Source organism: Alexandromys fortis, unplaced genomic scaffold (genome assembly GCF_014885135.2).
Source record: "Alexandromys fortis isolate MF-2015 unplaced genomic scaffold, M_Fortis_MF-2015_v1.1 scaffold_24, whole genome shotgun sequence".
NCBI classification, from domain to species: domain Eukaryota; kingdom Metazoa; phylum Chordata; class Mammalia; order Rodentia; family Cricetidae; genus Alexandromys; species Alexandromys fortis.
Window position 1 is genome coordinate 4777734 of NW_026067906.1, and position 22754 is coordinate 4800487.

General features: G+C 37.3%; 1 protein-coding gene across 1 annotated transcript in view; it reads left to right on the forward strand.

Annotated features, from left to right (window-relative positions):
• Nucleotides 1-1385: 1385 nt before the first annotated feature.
• The window catches only part of Rassf9 (Ras association domain family member 9), a 30089-nt gene continuing 8720 nt past the window's right edge, over nt 1386-22754 (forward strand). Inside the window, exon 1 of the mRNA XM_050135604.1 lies at nt 1386-1776. Within this exon, the coding sequence (XP_049991561.1) occupies nt 1730-1776 (47 nt within the window). The 5' untranslated portion in view covers nt 1386-1729. The remainder of the gene's footprint in view (nt 1777-22754) is intronic.

Consider the following 22754-nt stretch of genomic DNA (forward strand, 5'->3'; position numbering starts at 1 on the left):
GGGGATGTACAATGTGATTAAATTATAATACTGTTTAGTATAATTTTTAAATTTATAATGGTTCGGGGGCATATGCATAATTTATATAAGTTTACAAAGAAAAATAGAATCTTAATCAATATAAAACATATACATAGTATATAGATAAAGTTATAAAGTAATAAAAAATGGTTCTTCTGAGCACTGCGACATCCCTAACACTGTTTATAAGAAAAAATGACCCCTTGAAAATCATGTCTGCCCTGCTGTTTCTGGCAACCAGGCCAGACTTCAGAGAAACCTGGGCTATGTGTTTTGCTGGGACTCAAGGCATCCACAGCCTGAAAAGGGAAGTGGTGAAGTTCCTTGCTTTCTGTTCCCTCTCTCAGCATCCCCTCTCCCCCATCTCCACCCCAACCCCCACCTAAACCTGTGATTAGGTGCTGGGCTGGGCTTGGGGGGAGTGATTGTTGGCAGAGAGTTGAAACTGAAAACCCAGAAAGCCCCCAGGTAAATTCCTCAGCTCTCCAGTTCTCCCAAACACACACACACACACACACACACACACACACACACACTCACACTTTTTCTCCTGCAGCTCCTGAGCCGGCACTCTCTCTTAGCCCCCAGGCAGGTCAAGGGTTGGAGTTTTTCCACGCACACACATCATTTTGGTCATAATCTCCCGAATTTCTTTCTAGATTTTAGTTCCAGAACCCCCCTCAACTGTTGTATAGTTAAAGGCGGTGGCAAACAGCTGACTTTTCCCATGACACTCCCAAGGTCCCGGGGGCACAGTAAGTGATCTCAAGGGCTGATGGATGTCAGCATTCATAGGGGTCAGCCAGAGACCCAGGAAGAGTCATAGGCAAGGCAGGTATTGCTAGTTTTGCAGTCCCTGTAGAAGAAAACTTTGAGAGTGCACAGGGGGAGTCGAGTTGAGAGACGTTCTTAAAATGGAGAACCAGGGAACTTGATTTCCTGGTAGCTGCATTCCTCAACTGGCTTTTAAGCCTACACGCATTCAGGGCAGGGGAGGGTTTTTTATTTTGCGTGTAGGGAGTCCGTAGGGAAAGCATTCTTGGCCCTCATTCCTGTTTGCCAGGATCAGATTACTTTATACAGACTGGAGCTGGCTGGCAGGAGGCGGCCGCGGGTGAGGAGGGTGGGGGGGGGGGGGGATGTGGGTGGGGGTTAGTTTAAAATCTTTTATGTGTGTACACCTTGTATGGTTGGGTGTGGAAAGCAGGAAAAGGGGGGTTTCCAAGTCGAGTGAAATTCCCATCCTATGGCTATTACCACGCCTGTTGGGTTGGCAGGTTGCTTCCAGCCTGTAGTCGGCAAAAAAATACTCTCTCTCTCCAATAGAGTTCCCCCTCCCCTCCCTCCCTCCCTCCCTCCCTCCTTCTCCTACTCCCCCTCTTCCCCTCTCTCTCCTCCTCTCTCATTCTTCTCTCTCTGGTTTTTCTGCTTCCAAACAAACACCTTCTCCCAGGCTGAAGTTGGGCTGGTCTCCCTAGGAGCAGCAGCCACAACAATCCCGCAGTTCAAAGTTAAGAAGCAATTACACAACTTCCAGCAACTCTCTCAGCCGGTTGCTAATGAGCTGAAAGCCAGGAACATCTGAGGAGGTGAAAAGGAAGAGTCCAGCCCTCCGCCTTTCACCGGTGGGACCCAGACACCCCTCCTCAGGCCCAGATCACTCTTCCATAAGGACTGTGTTTTCTTTGCTGGCCTTACCGGACAGACTATGGCTCCCTTTGGAAGAAACATATTGAAGACGCGACATAAGAACAGGTAAAAAAAAAAAAAAAAAAAAAAAAAAAAAAAAAGGGGGGGGGTGGGTGTGTGTGTGTGTGTGTGTGTGTGTGTTGGGACTAAGTTTCCTAAGTGTGAAAATATGTTTCTTTGCACTTCGATTCAGATGAAAACTGATTTGAAAGCACAAAGCCCGGAGGAGACAGCTCTAGAATGAAGAGCCAGCTCTTCAGAATCTATGTTCTGTATTGATGATGGCAATGATACTCACAAGGATCATGGGAAATCATGACCGATTTTTTTAACTCGCTTTTCCCTTTATCGCAGTCTGAGTTCACTACAGGCACCAACATTTTCTCTTTAATTTGTCCTGAACTTGGCGGGAGAGAAGAATAACAAGATATAATTTGTTTGAACGCGGGTTTAGAATTTTCACTTTTTGAAAAAGCTTCAGACTTTGATAAGATGTAAGTAGAATGTCTAGCCACTTGTTAGGGGTAAAAAATACAATGCTGATACAGTCTGGAAACAATGCTTTGGTTTTCCTGAGAGTGGGTCTTAACTAAGGTCTGGAAAGTTCCCAAATGAAAACATTCCCATAAGGAAATTTTTATGAACTTTAGAGGCATTCAAAGAGGAGTCAGGACGCTGAGTGCCTCAGATCTTCGTGATCAAGTCAGCATTAACTGTAGTTTAAATACATATATTTAAACCCTAGATGAGAGGGGATAGGGAGAGCGAGGGATTGAATTTGAGATAATGGGATAATATCCATATTTATATTTTAGTACTATAAACTATTTTATGTATGTCTCAAATATAACATTTTTTTATGCAAACAGCACAAGGATAATTTTTGAAGGCTTTATATATCTTAATTTATTTCCTTTGGCGTAGGGGCTTTCCAAACACACTCCTCTCCATTATCCCTGTTTGCGCCTGCCGTAATTTGCTTAGCGTAAATTTAAACGGTTACAATTACAAGGTAGGAAATGATATAATTATTTTAAAGTGTCTGCGCGAAAACATAGTGATACAACTTTAAAGTAATTCTTCCTGCTTTATTTCGAAGGCAAATGTCAACTTCGCATGTACTGTTTTTAACCCTTTCTAAATATATCAATGGCTTAGTTGACTGAATTTCTTTGAGAAATTATTTGGTACTCTGAAGCTTTCTAAAGCACTTTTATTTGCTAATAACGCGATCCTTTATGCTAAATGTGGTATTTGTGAATTAAGTTTATTTTATAAAATGTTAAGGTAAGATGATAACAGTATATTTTAAAAGTTAGCGATGCATGCTAAACTAGATTTGTGTATTAACAGTGGTAAGACATATAAAAATACTCCAGAAAACCCACCCCAGCTGTCTACCCCCAATTCTATTGTCTCAAAGCGAATTTTTATAGTGCCACTATTATAGCATTTTTTTTTTTTGCATTTCTTAGATCACTATGAGATTGTTTTAAAAGTATTCTGGAAAGGCTGAGCATTTTATGAAACAAGTTGTGCTTCTGGCAATCAAGTCTTCTCTTCAGAACTGTTGTTTGTGGTGAAGCTTTCCTTGAACCAATTCAAGAATGCCATCACTGGCATGCCATCTAACAGTGCCCTGAGCCCTTAAGTGCTCCCCTGCGGTCCCTTATCAACCTGCATAGTCCTTTTGCACCTTGTGGCTTTGGTGACTGCATCTTCTGCTCTACCCATAAAACTAGCAGCCATTCAAGGGACCTACAGGAACAACTTTAGCACGATATTTCAAATGCAAAATTGTGATCAAGAGCTAAGAACGACAGAAATATGGGAAGTTTACCAGCATTTCAAGTTTCTCTGAGAGAGAGCAGGTGTTGCTAAGGGTCATGACCTCCATTTGAGGGTATGAACAGAGGTGATAATGGGGAGGATGTGTGTAAGCTACTCTGGTCAGACTGGGTTGCTTCCTTTTGCAGATTTTTTTTTTTTCAGAGAGAGAGAAAGAAAGAAAGAGAGAACACAGCTGAGGACAATAACAAAAGTATGAGTACATATGAGTGTTCAAAATTGAGAATTCAACAAGTCATATTGGGCATTGAAATAGAATAATATCATATGGCAATTTATATGAGGTCTTGTTAATGGGGTTTGTTCAGCACCCCAAGATCAAACAGCAGATGAAAAAGAGTTTCAGGGTTTAGTTCATCTGTTTCATTGACCAGGATCTATGTGGTTTAGACAACCCCAACTCATCAGCAAAACAAGAAGTCTTTTAACTAAATGATGAGTCAGTCAGCTGCTTAGTAGAGAATGTGATTGGTAGTATTTGTCTTATAAGAACTAACTGATTCGTTGAAATATATTCTATTATATTTGTGGGTACATGAATATGTATATATACAATTCGTCAAGCAGAAGGATGAATTTGAGTAGCACATTCGTGTGTCACATGGTCTCTAACCATTGTTAGAGTTTGCGATTACAGAATTTTGACCAAATTCACATATTAATTTTAATTTTTGCATATCTTGTTGCTTTTCTTCACTGTCGGGGTGGTGTTAAGTCAACCAAGGCTTGCCGGTTTGAGCTAGGCCTGGAGCAGCTCAGAATAAATACATATCTGAGAGTTTCAGACATAAACATAATGTAAACGGAGCTGCAAAGGACGAGGCATAATAACATTTAGCTAACGAGCTGTGGAGTGAGGAGGGTGGAGTCATAGCTGTCTAGACACCATTATGTGTTCAGGCCTGGGAGAGTGCCTGGCATGTTGTAGACCTGTAATACAGTTGTTTGTTTAGCTGTGTGTACTAGGTTATAATTTCTCCTCAACCCAGAAAGACTGTCATTACTTTAGTCCTTGTTCGTCATATGATGCAAGCCAGAGTTGTACAAAACTCAATACTCAAGAGAAACCAAATGACATTGAATTTGATCAAAACCACGACGAGATAGATAGCCAAATTATTTTATAGAGTCAGACCCAAAGCTATTCCTCTTCTACCAGATAACTCATCACACGTGGAATGAAACCTTTCATTAAAACGTTTGGCAAGTTTTCTTTAGAAAATTCAAAAATACTACAAGCCAATGGACATTTTGGGCTTTTAACTCTAACCTTTCATGTAAATGGAAGAGAGCCAATCTAAAAGTTTTAATGATTATAATTAGCATTAATCTGCCCCAATGTTCTAATTGTATATTTAATTAGAAGAGTACCATTTTCAAAGGATCTCATGTTCTCAGGGAATGGATTGTTTATTGTGGTTCCAAAATAATAAGATAAACTGTGACAGGAAATGACAGGATCCTGGGTATTGTTGCACATTTTGCTAATAAGACTTTTGTTCAATGTAACTAAAAATGATAGAAAATCGAGATTGCTTCCTTTCTTCTTTCTTTCTTTCTTTCTTTCTTTCTTTCTTTCTTCCTTTCTTTGTTTTTTCTTTCTTCCTTTTTCTTCTTCTTTTTTTCCCCCAACAAACCATTCAGGTTTTTAAGGTGTATGCTGATGGTTACTAGGCAACCATTTTTTTCCTCACATAAAAGGTAAGGAGTAAGTCACAAAACACTGATCCATTTGATATTCTTATGAACTTTCAGTGATTAAACTTAGATTTTTCAAAATGTATTTAGCTATTTATAGAGAATATATTTGTGACTGTGATAGCCTTTTATTGGTTTACACCCTTAACTTAGTATTTTTCATAAATTAATATAATTAACTATTAATTTAGAACATTCATAAAAGTTTGAAGAACTACTGACACTTCAAGGTTAAATTGGGATGTTTAATTAGGAAGCATAACTCTTTTGCTTTGCTTAAAACAGCCTCACTGTGCTGAAAGGTCACATTGGCCTTCAACTTATAACCCTCTGTAGATTGCGTTGGGTGGGTTACTCAGTCTAGGGGTTTGTAACCCACCCTGCAATCAGTTATTCCAGGGTCACGGAGGGGCGCTACCTGGAAGGGAATGAGCTAAGACAGAAGAAGGAGACCAAGCAGATTTGTCAAAGCCTCCGTTTATTAGGGAAGGGTTACAGTTTATATATGGTAAGGAATGGGGGGCAGGGCAACTGGATTCTTGCTGCGTGTTCCAGGTCACGTAGGCCAGGTTACATTTGGACGGGTAGGCCAGAAGTCACAAGTTGCTACACCTAGTTCCCTGGATAACTGGAATGTGAGGCGGGTTCCGCTAACAGATTAACAGTTAATTGGGTGAGGGGCAGATTTTCTCAATAGAACATAATTATGGGTGTGAGGTTCTCTGCAGACTCCCCAGGGTGATTCCTGTAATGATTTTTAGGGGGGAAATGGCTCCTGACAACCCTCCTGCCTCTGCTTCCTGAGAGTTGAAGTAATAAGCATATGCCATCCAAACTTGTACAAGACATGATAATATTCAGGGAGATGGTATTGGTTGTAACTTTTGCCTATTTTTACCTCCATTTGAGGGTGTCAGTCTGTCATGGGCATACAGACAGCTTTCTTTTTCTTTTCTTTCTTTCTTTCTTTCTTTCTTTCTTTCTTTCTTTCTTTCTTTCTTTCTTTCTTTTTTTTGTGGATACCAAATTAAAGGGTCCCAGAAAATGTACCTGTACTGAATATATTTGAAGCAGTAAAGCTCTTCACATTTAAATAGTTTTTAAAGCATTGACATTCATGTTAGTGTTGAGTGGTTACAATCTACCTGGCGGTATTATATTTTATTTTTTTAACAAGCACACGTATCATAAATAAACCCTGTTAATTATTTTAAAAAGAAGAATTTGGTATTATGGTTAGAGTCAAAGATTTTGGCAAGAAGACTGTCTCCTTTCTGTAATTAGAAGTGGAAAATATCAGGTACTATTTTCTGTAATTTCAAATGGAGATTCAAACTGGTCACAAACTTGGTTTGAGGAATGCCAGATTTTTTGAGTTTGTAAATCTTTGCCATCCTCTGAGTTTCTGAAAAGACTTCTCTTGATGATACCTGGGACCTTAAGTAGTTGGCAGTTGGCAGCAGACAGCCCATTAGGAACAATGGCTGGAATGCTTTATCCCTGGCAGGAATATCTCCAGAGCATTGGCATGGGTGAAACTGAGCTCCAGGTTAAAACTTGAATTGATTGGGGGAGGGGGGGTAAGAGTCAACTTAGCCAGCTTAGCATTTACTGTGTAATATGTTGCAGTAGGCATCATACCAACAAGTGGCACACGCCAGTGAGAGCAGCTCTTGAACAAAAACTGTTTTGAAACAAGTTAAACAATTTATAACTGGATAACAGTTTAATTTAGAAAATGTCTTGATCAGTTTGCCTGGTTAAACAGAACATTTTAAGTGTATTTGATGTACAGTCATAGAGGAGCTAACAGCAGCTTATGGCCTTGCAAAGCATCTGTCTTTAGCATATTCATCTTCGAAAGTGAGCCCTAATAATAACTGTACTTCAAACATGACAAAGGAAAAAGTCTAGCACATTTCCGTCTTCTGCCGTTCCTTGGGCATTTTCTACTTAAGATGGTTTTGGTTTGCTTGTTTTGGTCTTTCATGTTAGTTTTGTCTCATTTTGTTTTGCTTTGAGAAAATCCTTCTGTATGTATAATTAATTCTCTTACGCTCTGAGATTATAATTATGGCATTTCCCCCATTCCTTTCCTCCCCCCAAACCTTCCCATATATCCCTCATCGCTCTCTTTCAATTCCATGGCCTTCTAACAATTAATTGTCTTTGCATACATATACGTATATGCATATATATCCCTAAATAAATAAATATAACCTATTCAATGTATCTAATGCTACTTGTATGTATGTTTCACAGCTGACTATTTGGTATTTGAAAACCAACCAGTGTGTTCTCTTCAAAAAACTTTCTGACTTGCAAGCATTCCTTAGCTGTAGTAACTGTGTAATGTTGATGTCTGTGAACTGTATACTGGATCATACCTATTGCCATCCTTATTCAACTCACAAGTCGGTACTCATACTAGTGAGACTTTCTGGGTGCAGTTTCTGGTGTTCCTAGGACACACATCTCACAGCAAACTCCCAGATTTTCTGGCTCTTACAATCTTATCACCTTTATTCTGCATTGATCCCTGAGCCTTAAGTGCAGGAGTTGTACTGTAGCTATATCCCCTGGGACTGGGCTCCATAACTCTGCATTCGGTTCTGTTGTGGCTTTCTGCAAAAGTCTCCATCTTTTGCAAAGAGAAGTTTATTTGATGGGGACTACACTTATCTGTGGGTTTAGAGGCAAATGTTTAGAGTGTAGTTAGGGATTATGTTGTTGTACTGAAGTGGCGGGTTTAGGTTCTTCTCCAAGATTCATAAATTCATTAGCCCTAGGTAGTTGGCTAGGTTTCCATTACCTGGCCTGGTACCAAAACCAAACCAAAAGGGGCACTGTCACTAGTCACACTCTGGTGATGTTCATGCCTTCACTTGTGTGTTTTGAATGCAACTGTATGTGTACATAACTAAGATTCGGTGGCTCTCGGTGAACAGGCCCTGTAGATATTAATGCTTTACTAGATCATTCCTCCTTCTTTTGAGACAAAAGAGAAATATGGCTGGAAACTATGTGTTCTCCCAAATAAAAGGCATATGTTATGTTGTGTTAGACTATTGTAGTGTATGAGACAAAGAACAAGTGTTCAAAATACACAGGAAAAGTATTTTGCCTATGAGTGATTCTGTATTCATACAGACTTTAGGATACAGCCCAACTATTCCATACTAGCCATGCGTGCCAAGGGGTAAACAATCAAAAATTCTTACACAAAGACAACAACAATAATAGCATGCAAGAATAAATCTAAAATTTGCAATACCTGCACGCATGTGTATGTGAAGGTCTTCTTATTTAAAATGATGTGGAGGTATTAAGTAATAAATTACTAAATTCATTCTATGACTGGAAAAGTGATTCTTTTGCTCTATTAGCAGCAAGTTGCTTCACCTTCACTGGCATTTCTTATAACAACTCATTTTCTGTTGAGGATCTTTCTGAGACAGTGAATAAATAAACTCACATATCACTTCATATTTAATACTGTTGAAAGCAGTAATTATCTAGACTCTACAGATGAGCCATCTAAAACACTGAACCTTGCAGCATTCAATAAGTGACAAAATGGTTTCAAATTATTATTATTATCATTATTATTATTATTATTATTATTATTATTATTATTATTATTATTACCCTACAGGACTGTTGTGTAAAGTCTAGAATCCTTGGGATGTAATTTTCTCATCTTAAAAAAAAAAAAAAACAGAATTAATTCTAAGCCAACAGATTTGTGGATTAGACATTTAGGAAAGACTTGTCACAGCCCTAGAATATAATAAAAGGTCAATAGTCATTCCCTTTTCAGAACTGTTAGGTAGAAAATGTTAATTTTACTAAAATTTAAACTACATAAATATATTGCACTTTGAAATTCTAACACTCACTTGTTAGAATTTCTGCAACAGAACTGGTCTCCTTATCACTAGTATAAAAACTATTAAAGTTTGGATTATTGAACATAAATAGAAGTGTCTACAAATACTGTCTTTTGGTGATAATGAAAGTACTTGAATTCTAACAGTATTTTAATCCCAAATTAATTTGCCATATATATTAAATATATAACACGGCATGGTTTTTATTTATTATTTAATTATGTATATGTAACTGTGTATGGGTATCTACATTTAAATATTGGTACCCATGAAGCCAGAACAGGGTGTGGGGTCCACTGGAGCTAGGGATTACAGTTGCTTTTGATCAGTAGAAAATAATGGGTGCTGGGAAACAAACTCGGGAATCATTGGTGATTGACTCTCACTATAAGCATATGGGAGAGGAGTGAAGAAAATAAAGAAACAGCATCGTAATTAAGTATCATTTATTAACCTCCCACTGTGACAGGCCCATGCAAGAGAAGGGAACACAGTAAGATGTGCAGAAAGATGTGGGATGGGGCTGAATCACACGGGCATAAGACTGAGTCAGTACCATCAAAACAGAAGAACCTAAGAATTGCACAGCAGGATCGTTTACCAAGAATCCATAACTATGGTAGTTGTGGTGGTTGAAAACTTTTTACAACTGAGTTTACAATGGATATGTTTAAGAAGTAACTGTGAATGTTCCTATGACCTTTCCCCTCTTAATCTACTCTAGTTGACCTCAAATAATTCTAATAATTTTGTTAGATCCATCAGTTTATTGCATTATATGGTTGAGTTGTTTTAGCTCTTAAATTTTAGTCAATATTCTTGTGACTAGCTGCCCAGCTTTTGAAAGCTTTCATGCCCTCGTCCGTGCTATACAATTAGTACATGCTGCATGTGAACTCTACTTATGGACTTATGATGTATGTTTGCTATTCTCAACCAGTAAGGCAGGTATTTTATAGAGTCTTAAATGCCTTTAAATTATTCTGGTGTGTGTATCTGTTCTGATCTCTTTCAGCCCCACTGGAATTTCCTGCCATTGTGGTTAGCTGAAGGAAGACGGCAATGTCTTTGAGAGATCATAATCTCCCACAGAAGGGCCTGTGGGGTAGCAATTTTTTTTTTTTTTTTTTTTTTTTTTTTTTTTTTTTTTTTTTTTTTTTTTTTGCTCTGCCAATAAGACCTGGAAGCTAGAGCAGATGCCTTCAAAAAGCTATGGTCCTTTCCATGGGGTAAACATATAATAAATCCATTCCTACACGAAGCAAAGAAGCTCAGTTAAGAAATAGCTCTTTGGAAGCTGCAGATTCTTGATATTTCATTGTCACTCACTGTGCAGGAACTTCACCTCCACCCTTTTAGGAGGCTACAATGCCTCGGCAGTTATTTCTTTACTTCCTAGCCACTGCTGACAGAGAAAAGTCAAAGGAAGTCCTTTCTTGGAACTGTTAAAAATACACACACGGTGTAGCAACATGATCATCTTAGTGCTATTGGTTGTATTTTAAAATGGATAAAATCATATTTTAGATGAGTGAAGACATACAATAAAATGTTTTACACATTCTCTCCCAATTGTACTATTATGTAAGATTTTAATGTATTTTGCCAACTGAAAAGAAAACATTCATGAGTTTTATCTCTCTCTCCCCATACACTTGTTATGATTCAAGGTGCTGATTAGTGATTTAAAAGATCTTGAAATATTATGTAAGCCCAAATTTGGGTGACTTATAAAGGATTAGTGATCAGTCCTATACAGATAATGGTTTTTAAGGAACTGAATAATTAATAGACATATAAGATCTATCTCAATGCTGAAAGTGTGGGCAATTACAATTGACATTTAAAAAAATCATTCATCCAACAATAAATGTGTATCTTATTTTGAAATATATATTATATCATATGTTTTTTAGTTGCTATGAATAAAGTAGTCAAAGTTCCTTTGTTGCCTAATATATAAGCATGGTACTAAAACTACAGTATAAAACAGTAAATTAATAAGAAATTTTAGATAGTTGTTATTGCCATAAGGAATGAAAACAGCATGTTATATTGAAGAATGTATAATGGTTTGTAAAGAGGCTTTTAAATCAAGGGTTAAACTGAAAAAAAAAAAGATTAAGGTATGTAAGGAGCCAGGGGAAGCCCATTTCAGGCATATATAACAGCATATGTCTTGTCTTCATTGTGAAAAGGGGCTTTGTGTTACAGATCACAAGTGACTGTATGAGAAAAGTAAGAGTAAGGGAAATATATAGTCTCCCTTGGGTTTGTGAAAGACCAATGTGTCTATTCTATGAAGTGATAATTGTGGTACATGAAGAGAGGACGCGAGTGGAACAGGAGAAAGCCAGCTGTAATTGTCTATCGAAAGTCATTACCAGTGTAGTGATAGTCGAAAAGCAAGAGTAGTGAAAAGACTGAAGATGTTCGAAAGTGTTTAATGTGTGAAGGCATATTGGAACATGGATAATTAAGATATTTTAAATTATTTAACCGTAAGTGGTCTTGCTGATAGAAAACATGTATGGAAAAACAGATGTTGAGGACATGTGGGGGATTAATGATTCTTGAGTGCCTTGTTAAGTTTCAAATGCAAGCTCAGTATTCAAAGGGTGGTGCTTAAGGTGAGATTGATATCTAATGCTCCTGACAGGAAAGGTAGTTAGAAAAGTTTCTTCAGTGATAAAGGGAGGTTTACCTTGGTGTTAGAGAGCAAAGGCAACATTAAACTATAAATGAGATGTAAGACTTGACTTAACAAAATGGAAAAAGAGAGCAAAGAGCATCACAGGCTTTAAAAAAAAAGACAAAGAGAGGAAAGTGAGGTGCTTGGTATTGTTTCATTTTGTTTTCAGAATACAAATGGTTTACTACATTTCATGGTAGAAATCCCTAACAATCTGTGATTAATCTGGAGACGTAAGGTTGAAGGCACTTCAGAAAGAAGATGTGTAGGCCAATGAGAGAAGAGATAATTAAAGAGACCTCTTCACAGGAGAGTGAAGAGTTCAGTAAGAGTCACCATTAGAGATAGAATTTATGAGAATTCAAGTTCAGTGACCAGGGCAGTGTCAGGATGGAAGAGAGAATCCATGAGGACAGCAGTTTTGGTTCTGAGTCACTGAGGACCTAGGCGTGTCCTGATGAAGCGCAGGAAGAAAGTAACCAGGACAAATTAAGGGAGGGAAGATCAAGGGGAAGAGTGAAAACACAAGGTGCCATTTAAATGTTTCCAAACATTCTACCTACGGACACCTGGTGTTTGGACATAAGCACCTGGGGAGGGACCGTGATAGCCTCCATTCATCTTGCCTATACCTCCACAGTTCTGCCTTCATGTGGGCATGACTTATATGGGTCATCATGCTTCTGGAGTAGGGCTTTACAGGCCACATGCACTGGTTTCCAGCCAGGAATTCCAGGCTGAATAATCCAATGATAATCCCACTCAGAGCACATGAGTCAATCATCTTTAAGTGAAAGAGAGAAAGAGAAACAGAGGCAAAGAGAGAGACAGAGAGAGACAGAGACAGAGAGAGACAGAGACAGACAGAGACAGATTTAATTCCTACCATACAAGGTTTCTAGATGTCAAAGATGAAAGATTGAGTACAAGACCATATGGGAAGCAAACCATGGCAGAATATGCTGTTACTGAGTATGCACTAGATTCTGCAGAACCATGAGGAATGGGTGTCTATTTCTATTTGCAATTGTGTGAGTGGGTTTTTTATTAAAACAAAAATTTTCTAGAAGACAATTTCAGAGAATTTCCCAGAGGAAACAACAATGGGGGCAGAATGTTATTCAGCTGGGGAAGAAAAAAAGGGGAGCGTTTTGGGACAAGAATACCAGTTTACACACACACACACACAAACACACACACGTGCACGTGTGTATGTGTATGTGTACATGTACGTATCAGGGTCAGTTCATTCTGTCTGAGAAGTCACTATATAACAGTATAATAGAACAGTCAGAGGTCAGCAAGTAATTAGGAATTAAGGTACTTGTAAGGATGCAGAGACAGATCAGGAAAAAACTAGTTAAAAAGGTTGAAACATCACTTATCTGCTCCTATGACTTGCATGTCCATTTATTAATGTGGAGAATTTAAGCTCTAGATATACTCATATTTTTTTTTTGCTTCCACATTCCCTACAGCTTTGCTTGATGATTATCTCTGCTTAAATTCTTCCTGTCTTCTGTCTCTTTTTCTTCAATTTTTATTACCTGTTACATTACCACTTCTACCATTTAATGGCATCTTCACCTCAATTATCTTTCTTACACAAATCCAAACTGCAAACTATAATTACTTTCTCTGCTTCATCACTTTCCATGATCTCTTTAACTCAGCCCAAAGTGCCTGCCCCCCCCAACTCATTCCAGAAGAGACAACTTTCTTCTCCTTATCAGGTAACTTCTAATTACAAAAGTCAGTAGCTATTCCCAGAACTCACATGACTCCACCTTTCATAATAGGTTGTGACTTCTTCAAGCTGTCCTGAAGCCCTCTCATTCTTGGCTTCTAGGACACCACTGTTATGTAGTCTTTCTTCTATTTATTTTCTTTGATTCTAATGTCAAGTTTCCCATAGGCCTTGTGTATTCTGCACTTGTAACGTGAAATCCACATAGCCACCAACTCCTTATAGTTCATTTCAAAAAGAAAAGGTTTCTATTCCTTCATTCCCTCCTTTAGTAGGTCTTGCTGTGGCTCAAAAAGAAAGAGAGAAAGGGAGAGAGAGAGAGAGAGAGAGAGAGAGAGAGAGAGAGAGAGAGAGGAAGGAAGGAAGGAAAGAAAGAAACAATAAAAGAAAAGAACAAAGAAAGAAAGGACCAATGTGATAAAAAGATATTCTATGGAGGTGCATGGAGGCTTTCAACCTCCACTCTCTTCCTTTGGAATAATTCCTGAGATTTTTCTTTGATGACAAACCTGCCATGGTGTACCGTGATGGGCAGAGAGAACCACACAGGCATAGACTGCTTCACGATACCATCCTTAGGAAGAACCTGCTACTTTGAAAGCATAATCAGTTATTGGTTGGGATTCTCAAAAAGAAAACTAATGAAGAATGTTCAAATACCTACAGCCCTCAGTAAAGACGACATTCAGGTAGGACAGCTTTTCCTACAGACAACATGTTCTGTTGTTATGAAATAATTTTCCCTACAATACAAATCAATCAGGAAACTTTACTTTCCAGATAGAGACAGAGTTAACTCTGGGAAGTACACACTGGAAGGGACAAAGAGATTTAACATTTTCTCAGGGCTTTGCCTGGTAAATACTAATGTTAAATATTTACATTTTGATTAAAATCAATTTCCGGAATCCAAACACTGAGCTCAGTTTACTTACCCTCCAGTAGTCTTCGATGCACATTCATCATACACTCCCTTCCCTTTCTCTGTGTATGGGGATCATGTTCCAAACCTACACTGCCACCGCGGAATGTCAAGGGCTCTCTTCTGCATGGCTCGCTTATAGTTTCGCTCAAAACGTAAGTGGACATTACTGGAGCATAAAACTAGTAAGTGTTCGCACAGGCATGTGCCAAATGGACTGTTCAGAGCCATCTTCTTTGCATTTACCTCCATTAATATTTTGTTCTCCTGTCTTGTCATGGAAAACTTAAGTTTTCTACAGAACTTTCATTCTCAAAGCATTTCAATCAAAATACTAATGATCTATGTGTGGAGGAGGTTTTGTAGGGTTTATGCTTCATTTCAAAAAACCACTGATTCATGTTTTCTCTGTGACCTCAGGAAAGATATGGGTTACTTAGCGGGGAAGGGTCAGTGTTTGTCTCTTACAATTGGCAGGGCTTTGCTCCCAGTTGCTATAGCTAGCGTTTGTTTCACACTGAGTCTAATTAGCCCAAAAGAGATTGTGGGTCAGAGTTGACTCGCTTGTTTGTGCTTGATTGATTTTAACTTTTATCAGATCCCATTTTATGAGTTTGTAGATGGGTAAGTATACTTTTAAACAGTCAATAATAATCATCATTTATCATGAATATTTCTAAGGCAGGTATAGCATATTTGCTTAATTTAAAACACATTTTTTTGAGATAGCACAGAAAATCTCAAAACAACTGGCCTTGAAAGTGCTTGCTTTGATGCCAACACTCTAAACATAGGTATCATGGAATAATCTCTTTAAGTTTTGGGCTAACCTTGTCTACACAGTGAGCTGACCAGCTGGTACTACACACTGAACCTCTGTCTCAAAAGAAAAAAATAAAATAAAAGCAAGTAAGCAAGAAGAAAAGAAGGAAGGGAGGAAAGAAATAAAATTAACAGCCCAATATAACTCTTAAATACTGGGAAGCATGGGGAATGTATCTGTTTCTACACCATATTAAAATTAAATTAAACACTTTCTAAAACATACAAAGGCCCGCAATTCAATTCAGGAGTGTTAGTCCACAGGTTAATGTTTTAAAGTTAGCAACCCAACAGCATATTCTTTAACATCAGACTAAAATCATGTTATTTTCATACAATATATCAAGGTTTATCTTAATTTCTTATTAAATATTCAGTAGGAGGGCAAATGATATGGTTCAATTTTTGGAGTAAAGAAGGTAGCTGAATTTGTGTGCTGAAAGTGTTTTGTGCAGATCATAAATTTTCTGAGTTGTGCCTAGAATACCAACTAGTTTCGAAAGCATTAAAATGTGTGTTTTTCTTTTCCTGAGTTTACAGTGAAACTGTACCAGGTTACTTGCTCTCGGATTTCTAAAGTCAAGAATTCCCTTGTGTTTGTTCATGAGTCGGCAAAAGTTCTGTGGGAAGGGCTGGGTAATAAATGTCTTAGAGTTTGTGAGCCATCAGCTCTCTCTCTCTCTGCTAATTAGCTTGGCCCTTGTAGAGGGGAGGAAACCAGAGAGGATGTAAATGAGCAATCATGACTGGGTTTCAATAAACCTTTATGGACACTCATATTCAGTCAGACAATATCCATGGGTTATGAGAGAATTTTTCTCCTTTTAGGAACTTAAAATATTTACAAGTTTAAGAAGCACTTAAGAAGCTCCTAGAATGATGTCTTTCACTTTTAGGTCCCAAGTCTAGCGTAAGCAGTCATTGTTTAAGACAAAGTACTGACTCATATGCAACAGAAGACTGTGTTGTAAAGAAGAGTTTGTATAAAAAGTCAATATGATGAGAAATATAACTTTGATAGAATAGTTTGATACAAAATGACTCTTCTTACTCCTCTGTAAAATGGGCACAACGGTAGGACAACATTACTTTGCAATGAGGATTAAATAAATAAAAATGTGAAAATTATTTGGAAAGGTGCAGACAGAGCTCACAATAAGCATCTGTTCAGTGTTATTTTTATACTGTTGTTTGAGCAAAGCCATCACGTAAGCGCAGAAAGGCGATGAGGAAATGGATATCTTTCCACAAAGCTTTTACTTCCCAGCTATATGACAGTTTCCTGAACAGAAAAGTCAACCTGTCACCTTTGTTTGTTATTGGAGCAGTCTCAAGCTTCTGATGTTCCTGCCTCTGCTTCCTGTGTGCATGGTCGTCTCAGCATTCCAGCACATTCCTTACAGTTTACCTAACAAATGAACGCAGGTGCATTATATGCTGTGTTTCAAATGCATAGGCTATTTTGAGGTAATTATCAAAACGAAACGGTCTAATTGATTTACAAAGGTTTAACTTTTTAATTTTTTGCACATTTAATATTTGTCCTCATGAAGTTTTGCCTTTAGGTTTCTATATATATGACAAATCTAACTGGTCTTATTGTGATCAAGCATACATGTTTCTCTCATGAAATAATGATAAAGCTGGGGAAATGAATCAGATAAACTAATCACAGCTGCGGGTTGACAACCCATAATGCTTGGGAATAGTGCTATTGAGGTAGGAATTATAAACTTCTGGTCTGAAAGTAACTGTGACATTTTAATTGCTGTTAAGCATCCAAACTGATTATGTCACTCTCAATATTTTAAGCTTTTGAAGTGAAATAGATCTGGATTTACCGCCTCAAAACCAGTTTACAACCTTGGGCATATATCTTAATTTAGGGAGCTTCTTCTTTATTCAAAGGACTTCAGTGTTCTTAGTGTAAATGGGATGGATCAGCAGTTAAGATGGTATGCTGCTCTTGCAGAGGAACTTGAGCTTCATCCCTAGCCCCCAAATCAGGCGCTGACAACTGCCTGTAACTCTAGCTCCAGAGTTTATTTCTGGATTCCTTAAAGAATTAAAAGTTTTGGTTAGAGCCATATGTTTCTCTATAACGTCTCACCATGTTTGAGTCTTTGCTTAGTAAGTACCTTGTTATTCTTTAGTTGCTTTCATAATATTGTTTCTGAATCTTGTCATATAGGCTCATTCTCTTCTTTATTGACATGTTAAAATATTTAAAAAATTCAAAACCTAGACCTCGTTTCTCACGAGAGTTAATGGTCGATTTGGGTGGAATAAGGTGAGAAAGGCCTCTTTGAAAAGATTTTGTAACTGTCATGGCCATTTGGCTTTTTATGCTCAAAGTAACTAAAAAAATATGAGTCACTAAAATCTGCAATTTGGGCTGGAAAGATGACTTGGTGGATTAAGTAGTTATTGTACAAGTATAGGGACCTGATTCTGGAGCCCCAGAACCCACATAGCAAATGTGGCAGCCATTTGTCTTCTCAGCAGTCATGACTCAGAAACTGAGAGTCCCACAGTAGGCTAGGTAGGTTGTCCAGATCCTTGGAACCCTGCTTCAATAAATATCGTGGAGAATAATTGGGGAAGGCACCAAGTGATGTCAACTTCTGGCTTCCACATGCACACACGTGCAAATGGGTGCACATGTGTCCCCACAAATGCGTGTTCATACACATGCAACATGGAAACATATGTATACATACCCACCAAAGACATGTCAAACATATTTCCTGCTCTATGATTCCTTATAGTTATTTTTTCTAAAACATTTATTTTGTGTTTTTCAGAATACTGGTTATGTAACAGTAAATAACATATTCAACTCAGCATATTAGAGGCTTTTGCATCCATGAATTAAACCATCTACATATCTATGTCTAAAGCATTATAAAAAAATTGCATTAGTATGAACATACACAGACTTCTTCATTCCCATTGTCATTATTCTCCACACAAGACAGTTTATCAAAATGCTTGCATGGTATCTTTAAGATATAGGTATTTTGGAATCACTCAAAGACTATGGTAGAAAGTGCAAGGGAGATGTGCCAATCTTGTACCACTTTACAGAGCAGCTAAAGCATTTTTGGGATTTGTCATCTCTGAGCTATGAGTCTACAAAACAAGAACTGTGGATCCTGAGAAGTGATTTTGTGTTGTAATGATGCTGTTTTGTTGTTGTTTTTAAATCTATGAAGGCAATTTTCACTTCCTTATGGGATGGAATTTTGAGTAAAACCCATTTATATTTGCATTCTACTTTACATGCTACACTGTGAAATTTTTTTAACCTAACCCAAAAGGCTGACAATATAGAAATCAGAAACCCTCACTTCACACCCAACAGATAAAGGCAAAAATGAGTAGTCACTGTTGATAGTGCAACTCATGTGAACAATTATGTTAAGACAGTGTTAGGATCCAGGGCTTAGGGAGATGATTCAAAGGGTAAAGGCATCTCCTCCGTGCTTGATATTTGAGTTTGATTTCTGGGACCTACATGTTGGAAGAAGTGAACTAACTCTGGCATATTGTCCTTTGTCCTACAAATATGTAAGATGTTGTAAACACACAGACATATAGAAACACACACACACACAATTAAATGAATAAATAAGAATACTTCTATGTGATATCTTTTGATTAGCAGAAAGGAAACAATGCTACATTCATTGTAGCTTTATTGCTGAGATGTTCCATGAAGGCTGTGGCTCATTGATTTATCTGGTCCTGTTTAACATTCTTACAACTCAAATAGTAACAGGTGAGAAAAAAAAATCATCATTTCCTGCAGTTGAAGCTGGATATTTCCATTTCATCCTATAAATGCCACAGGAATTTGATGTTGTCTTCCTCTTCGCATAAATTTTGTGAGCTTGGAAATCCCCGTAACCATAATCTTGCTTGTTCACTCTGTCTCGGGCAGGCTAGGGTTTGGGGAAAGTGTGAGAAAGCAGCACAATGCTCACGCATTCCAATGACTCCTACCACAGCCAGCCATCACCCAGGTGTCCTTGTTTATCCCCATAACTCTGTACCCACACATCTCCTTTCACCTTACAACCCACACTCCATATTTACTATCCCGATGTTCTTTCCTAACGAAGAAGGAAGCTTTGAGAAGGTGTAAAACCAGGGTTTTCCATCAACTAGCATAGTTTTATTTGCATCAAAACGCAAAAGTCACATTTCTTCCAGTCAGCTAAGGGTTAACAGAATGTCTACATGGAAAAGGTTGGCCATGGAATGGAAAAGGGGAGAAAGTTACCTTATGTTATATTTAATAGAGGACTAACATTCATCAACATTTGTTTTGACTGTGTGAGACTCATAATGTCACCTCTTATTTTTTTTTTTTTGCTTTTACACATTTTTTTCTGCTAGATTCCATAGGAAAGAAAATAAAAATGGATAGAGGTGTAGCTTAGATAAATCGTGGAAGCAATGAGCCATTTAAACTAGGATTTCCTAAACACTTTCTACCCCAACTACTTTTCCCCCCACAAATATTATATGGCCAAAATCTATCAATATTCTCTATATTTGTTAAAGTCAAATGCTTACTGGCTATAAAGCATAAAGACATTTTGTTTAAAATATTATTTTCTATACTTGTCTATATTTAACTATTTATTAAAATATATGAAAATTTTCACACTAATAATATGGATCTGTTTATTTTGCCTTAAAAATTAAAGTTAGGCTAGGCAGTGTTGGCACGTGTCTTTAATCCCAGAACTCAGGAGGCAGAAGGAGGATCTGAGTTTGAGGTCAGCCTGGTCTACAAAGGGAGTTGCAGGAAAGCCAGGGCAGTTCCATGAGAAACCCTGTCCTGAAAAACCAAAGAAAAAAATAGTTAAAATTAGAATTTTTTGAATACTTGCATAGGATGTGAAGTATACTTTTCAGGTTTGATGGGCATTCAGTGATAAACATCAATGCTGACAGGGCAGCTTCTCATAAACACATCGTGTGGAATGGAAGAAGTATGTTTATGAAATATTTCAGAAATTGTTAGAAAGTGCTTCTTCACCCCAAGTCAAAATTCATGTAACTTTATTTAAAATTGAAGTCAGCATTTAGAAGAGGAAGATTGGAAAGCGAACATTTTAATAAGGTACACTGCAAAGATACATACTCAGGAATTTTGGTAGGAGCAGAAGTATGTTTTCATAATCAAATTATTGTGTCTCTTAAAAAATCAAAATTTATATCTAGCAATTGTTCATGTTTAATATAAGCCATGTGCCTCTCTTAGCAACAGTTACCCTTGTGTGGAGTGACCCCATACAGGGTGCCAAGTAAGCTTGTGTGTTCAGAACCGAGACTACAGTGAAGCACCTTAGATCGATCCATTTTGTGCATGAGTCTAACTAATTTGACGTTATTTCACATTACAAAAACTTTTATTACTGCCAATTTTTTGACCTCTTGCATCCAGTTTCTTCAAGACTATGAGTTTTGATTCACAATTGAAAAACATATGCTTTAAACAGTGTCATTGGCATTTTAGATGGGACAGTTCTTGCTGCACGGGACCCTTTGGGAATTGTAGGATGTTGTGTTACTGGTCTCTACACAGTAGATGTCCATAGTGTGTGGCAACTGATGTGTAAACTAGTAGTATATGTCAACATTAACAGTATGTTTTGGTGTGACAGATCATCAGATAGCCGATGAATCTTTAGCTTAAAATCAATGACAGTCATAAGAAAAAAGTAGAGACTGGCCAGTACTGATTCACCCCCAATGCTCCTCAGCTCACTATCTTTCAATAAGATTATCACAATTTTTAGCACCAATGTCAGTAATATAAAAGACATCATAAAGTGTCTAAATTTCAATCATAAAGTGTTGTTCTACAGAGGTTCAAGTGACAAAAACGTTCCATTTCAAAGCAGTTCTATACATTGTATCCATATCATACTTTTGACTCTGTTTTAATTTTGATACTTTTTTTTAAATTTGGGGAAACTCTAAGAAACTCAGCAGTGAAGTATTTGAATATACTTGCTGTATTAAGGAACTTAGTAGTAGATCTGTCACTGAGAGTGTGCGCATTCCAACCCAACACCTGTTTCCCATAGTGTGCCAGAGACAGTCTTGTAAGTCAGTCATTCTTGTCTTTGTATCTTGTACAGCTCCATAGAAAAGGTGATTAGGAAATATTTGTCAAGTGGGTGAATCGAAACTCAGTCAGAACAGCATCAGAGAATAACTTGTTTTCAAAATCCCAAGCCAGCAACAAAATACCCTTTATACATGACAAAACACAGGCAAGTCATGACATATTTGTTACCTACTTTTGCAAAGTTATTTTAAAAAAAAATAACTTAAATTTTTTATTTGTTTAAATATTGTAGTTACTTGTACTATCAATTAATGTTGATAATAAGATGAAAACTAATGTTTATATTTTTTATATCTTTATGAAATATCACATAACTTGTAATTAACAGAAATGCAGAATGAGCAACTGCTTTTAAAATTATCAAAGCTGATATAAACAACCCTTAACTGCAAAGCATTAAAACATTTGCAGTAATTTTTAGTATTGTATGTGCATGGCTAAGATGCATAAATAAAAGATTATTTACAGCTACTTTATACTCTATTGCCATAACACAGATAGTAATTGGTCAATTACTTCGTTTGAGAACACACTTGTTTTCATTTTGCATATTGCTGTGGACTTTTTCCTCTATGAGTAAGAATGTAATTTTTTTTGCCATTCTGAATTTTATCATAGTTTGCATGGCACATAATAAGCCAATGAACTATAACCATAGTCATAATACCACACTTCTTTTAATAAATATATTATTCAACACGAATTACTGAGTGAAAAGATTTTGCAAGATATTTGTCAAAATCCTACATAGATTTCAGGTGATGATATAAATTCTACTTTCTAAAGTTCAACATTTCATTTTCCTAAGTCCTCTACTAAGGAATGAGTTTGATCTTTGTTTGGCTCTAGTGTCACTGATTTTTCTTCCTCTCCATCTCAGAAATAAATAGCTAAAGTGAGATGTGTATTCCACATGAGAGAAAATCCATAGAAGAGCATTAGTGAGTTTTGCTTCTAAAACATAAACCTTGTACATTTTAAGTGCTGCATGGAAGTCTGACAATGTCTTTGGTAACTTCTTCATCGAGGATGTGCTTCAGCATCATTACATAATGTGATGAATAATTCGCCTTAACTCGCACAACAAATCTCTCACGGCATCATAAATCACATCGGAGTATAAATTGTATCACCGATTTGCTAGCGTTCTTTTGAAAGGAATTGCGAAAGACACAGTCCATGTGGCTGACACTCACAATGGGAATGTGGTTTCAACAGTTCTCCAAAGTGACTATTAGCAGTTATACAGTCCCCTTACTTTTTAACTCAAGAAAACT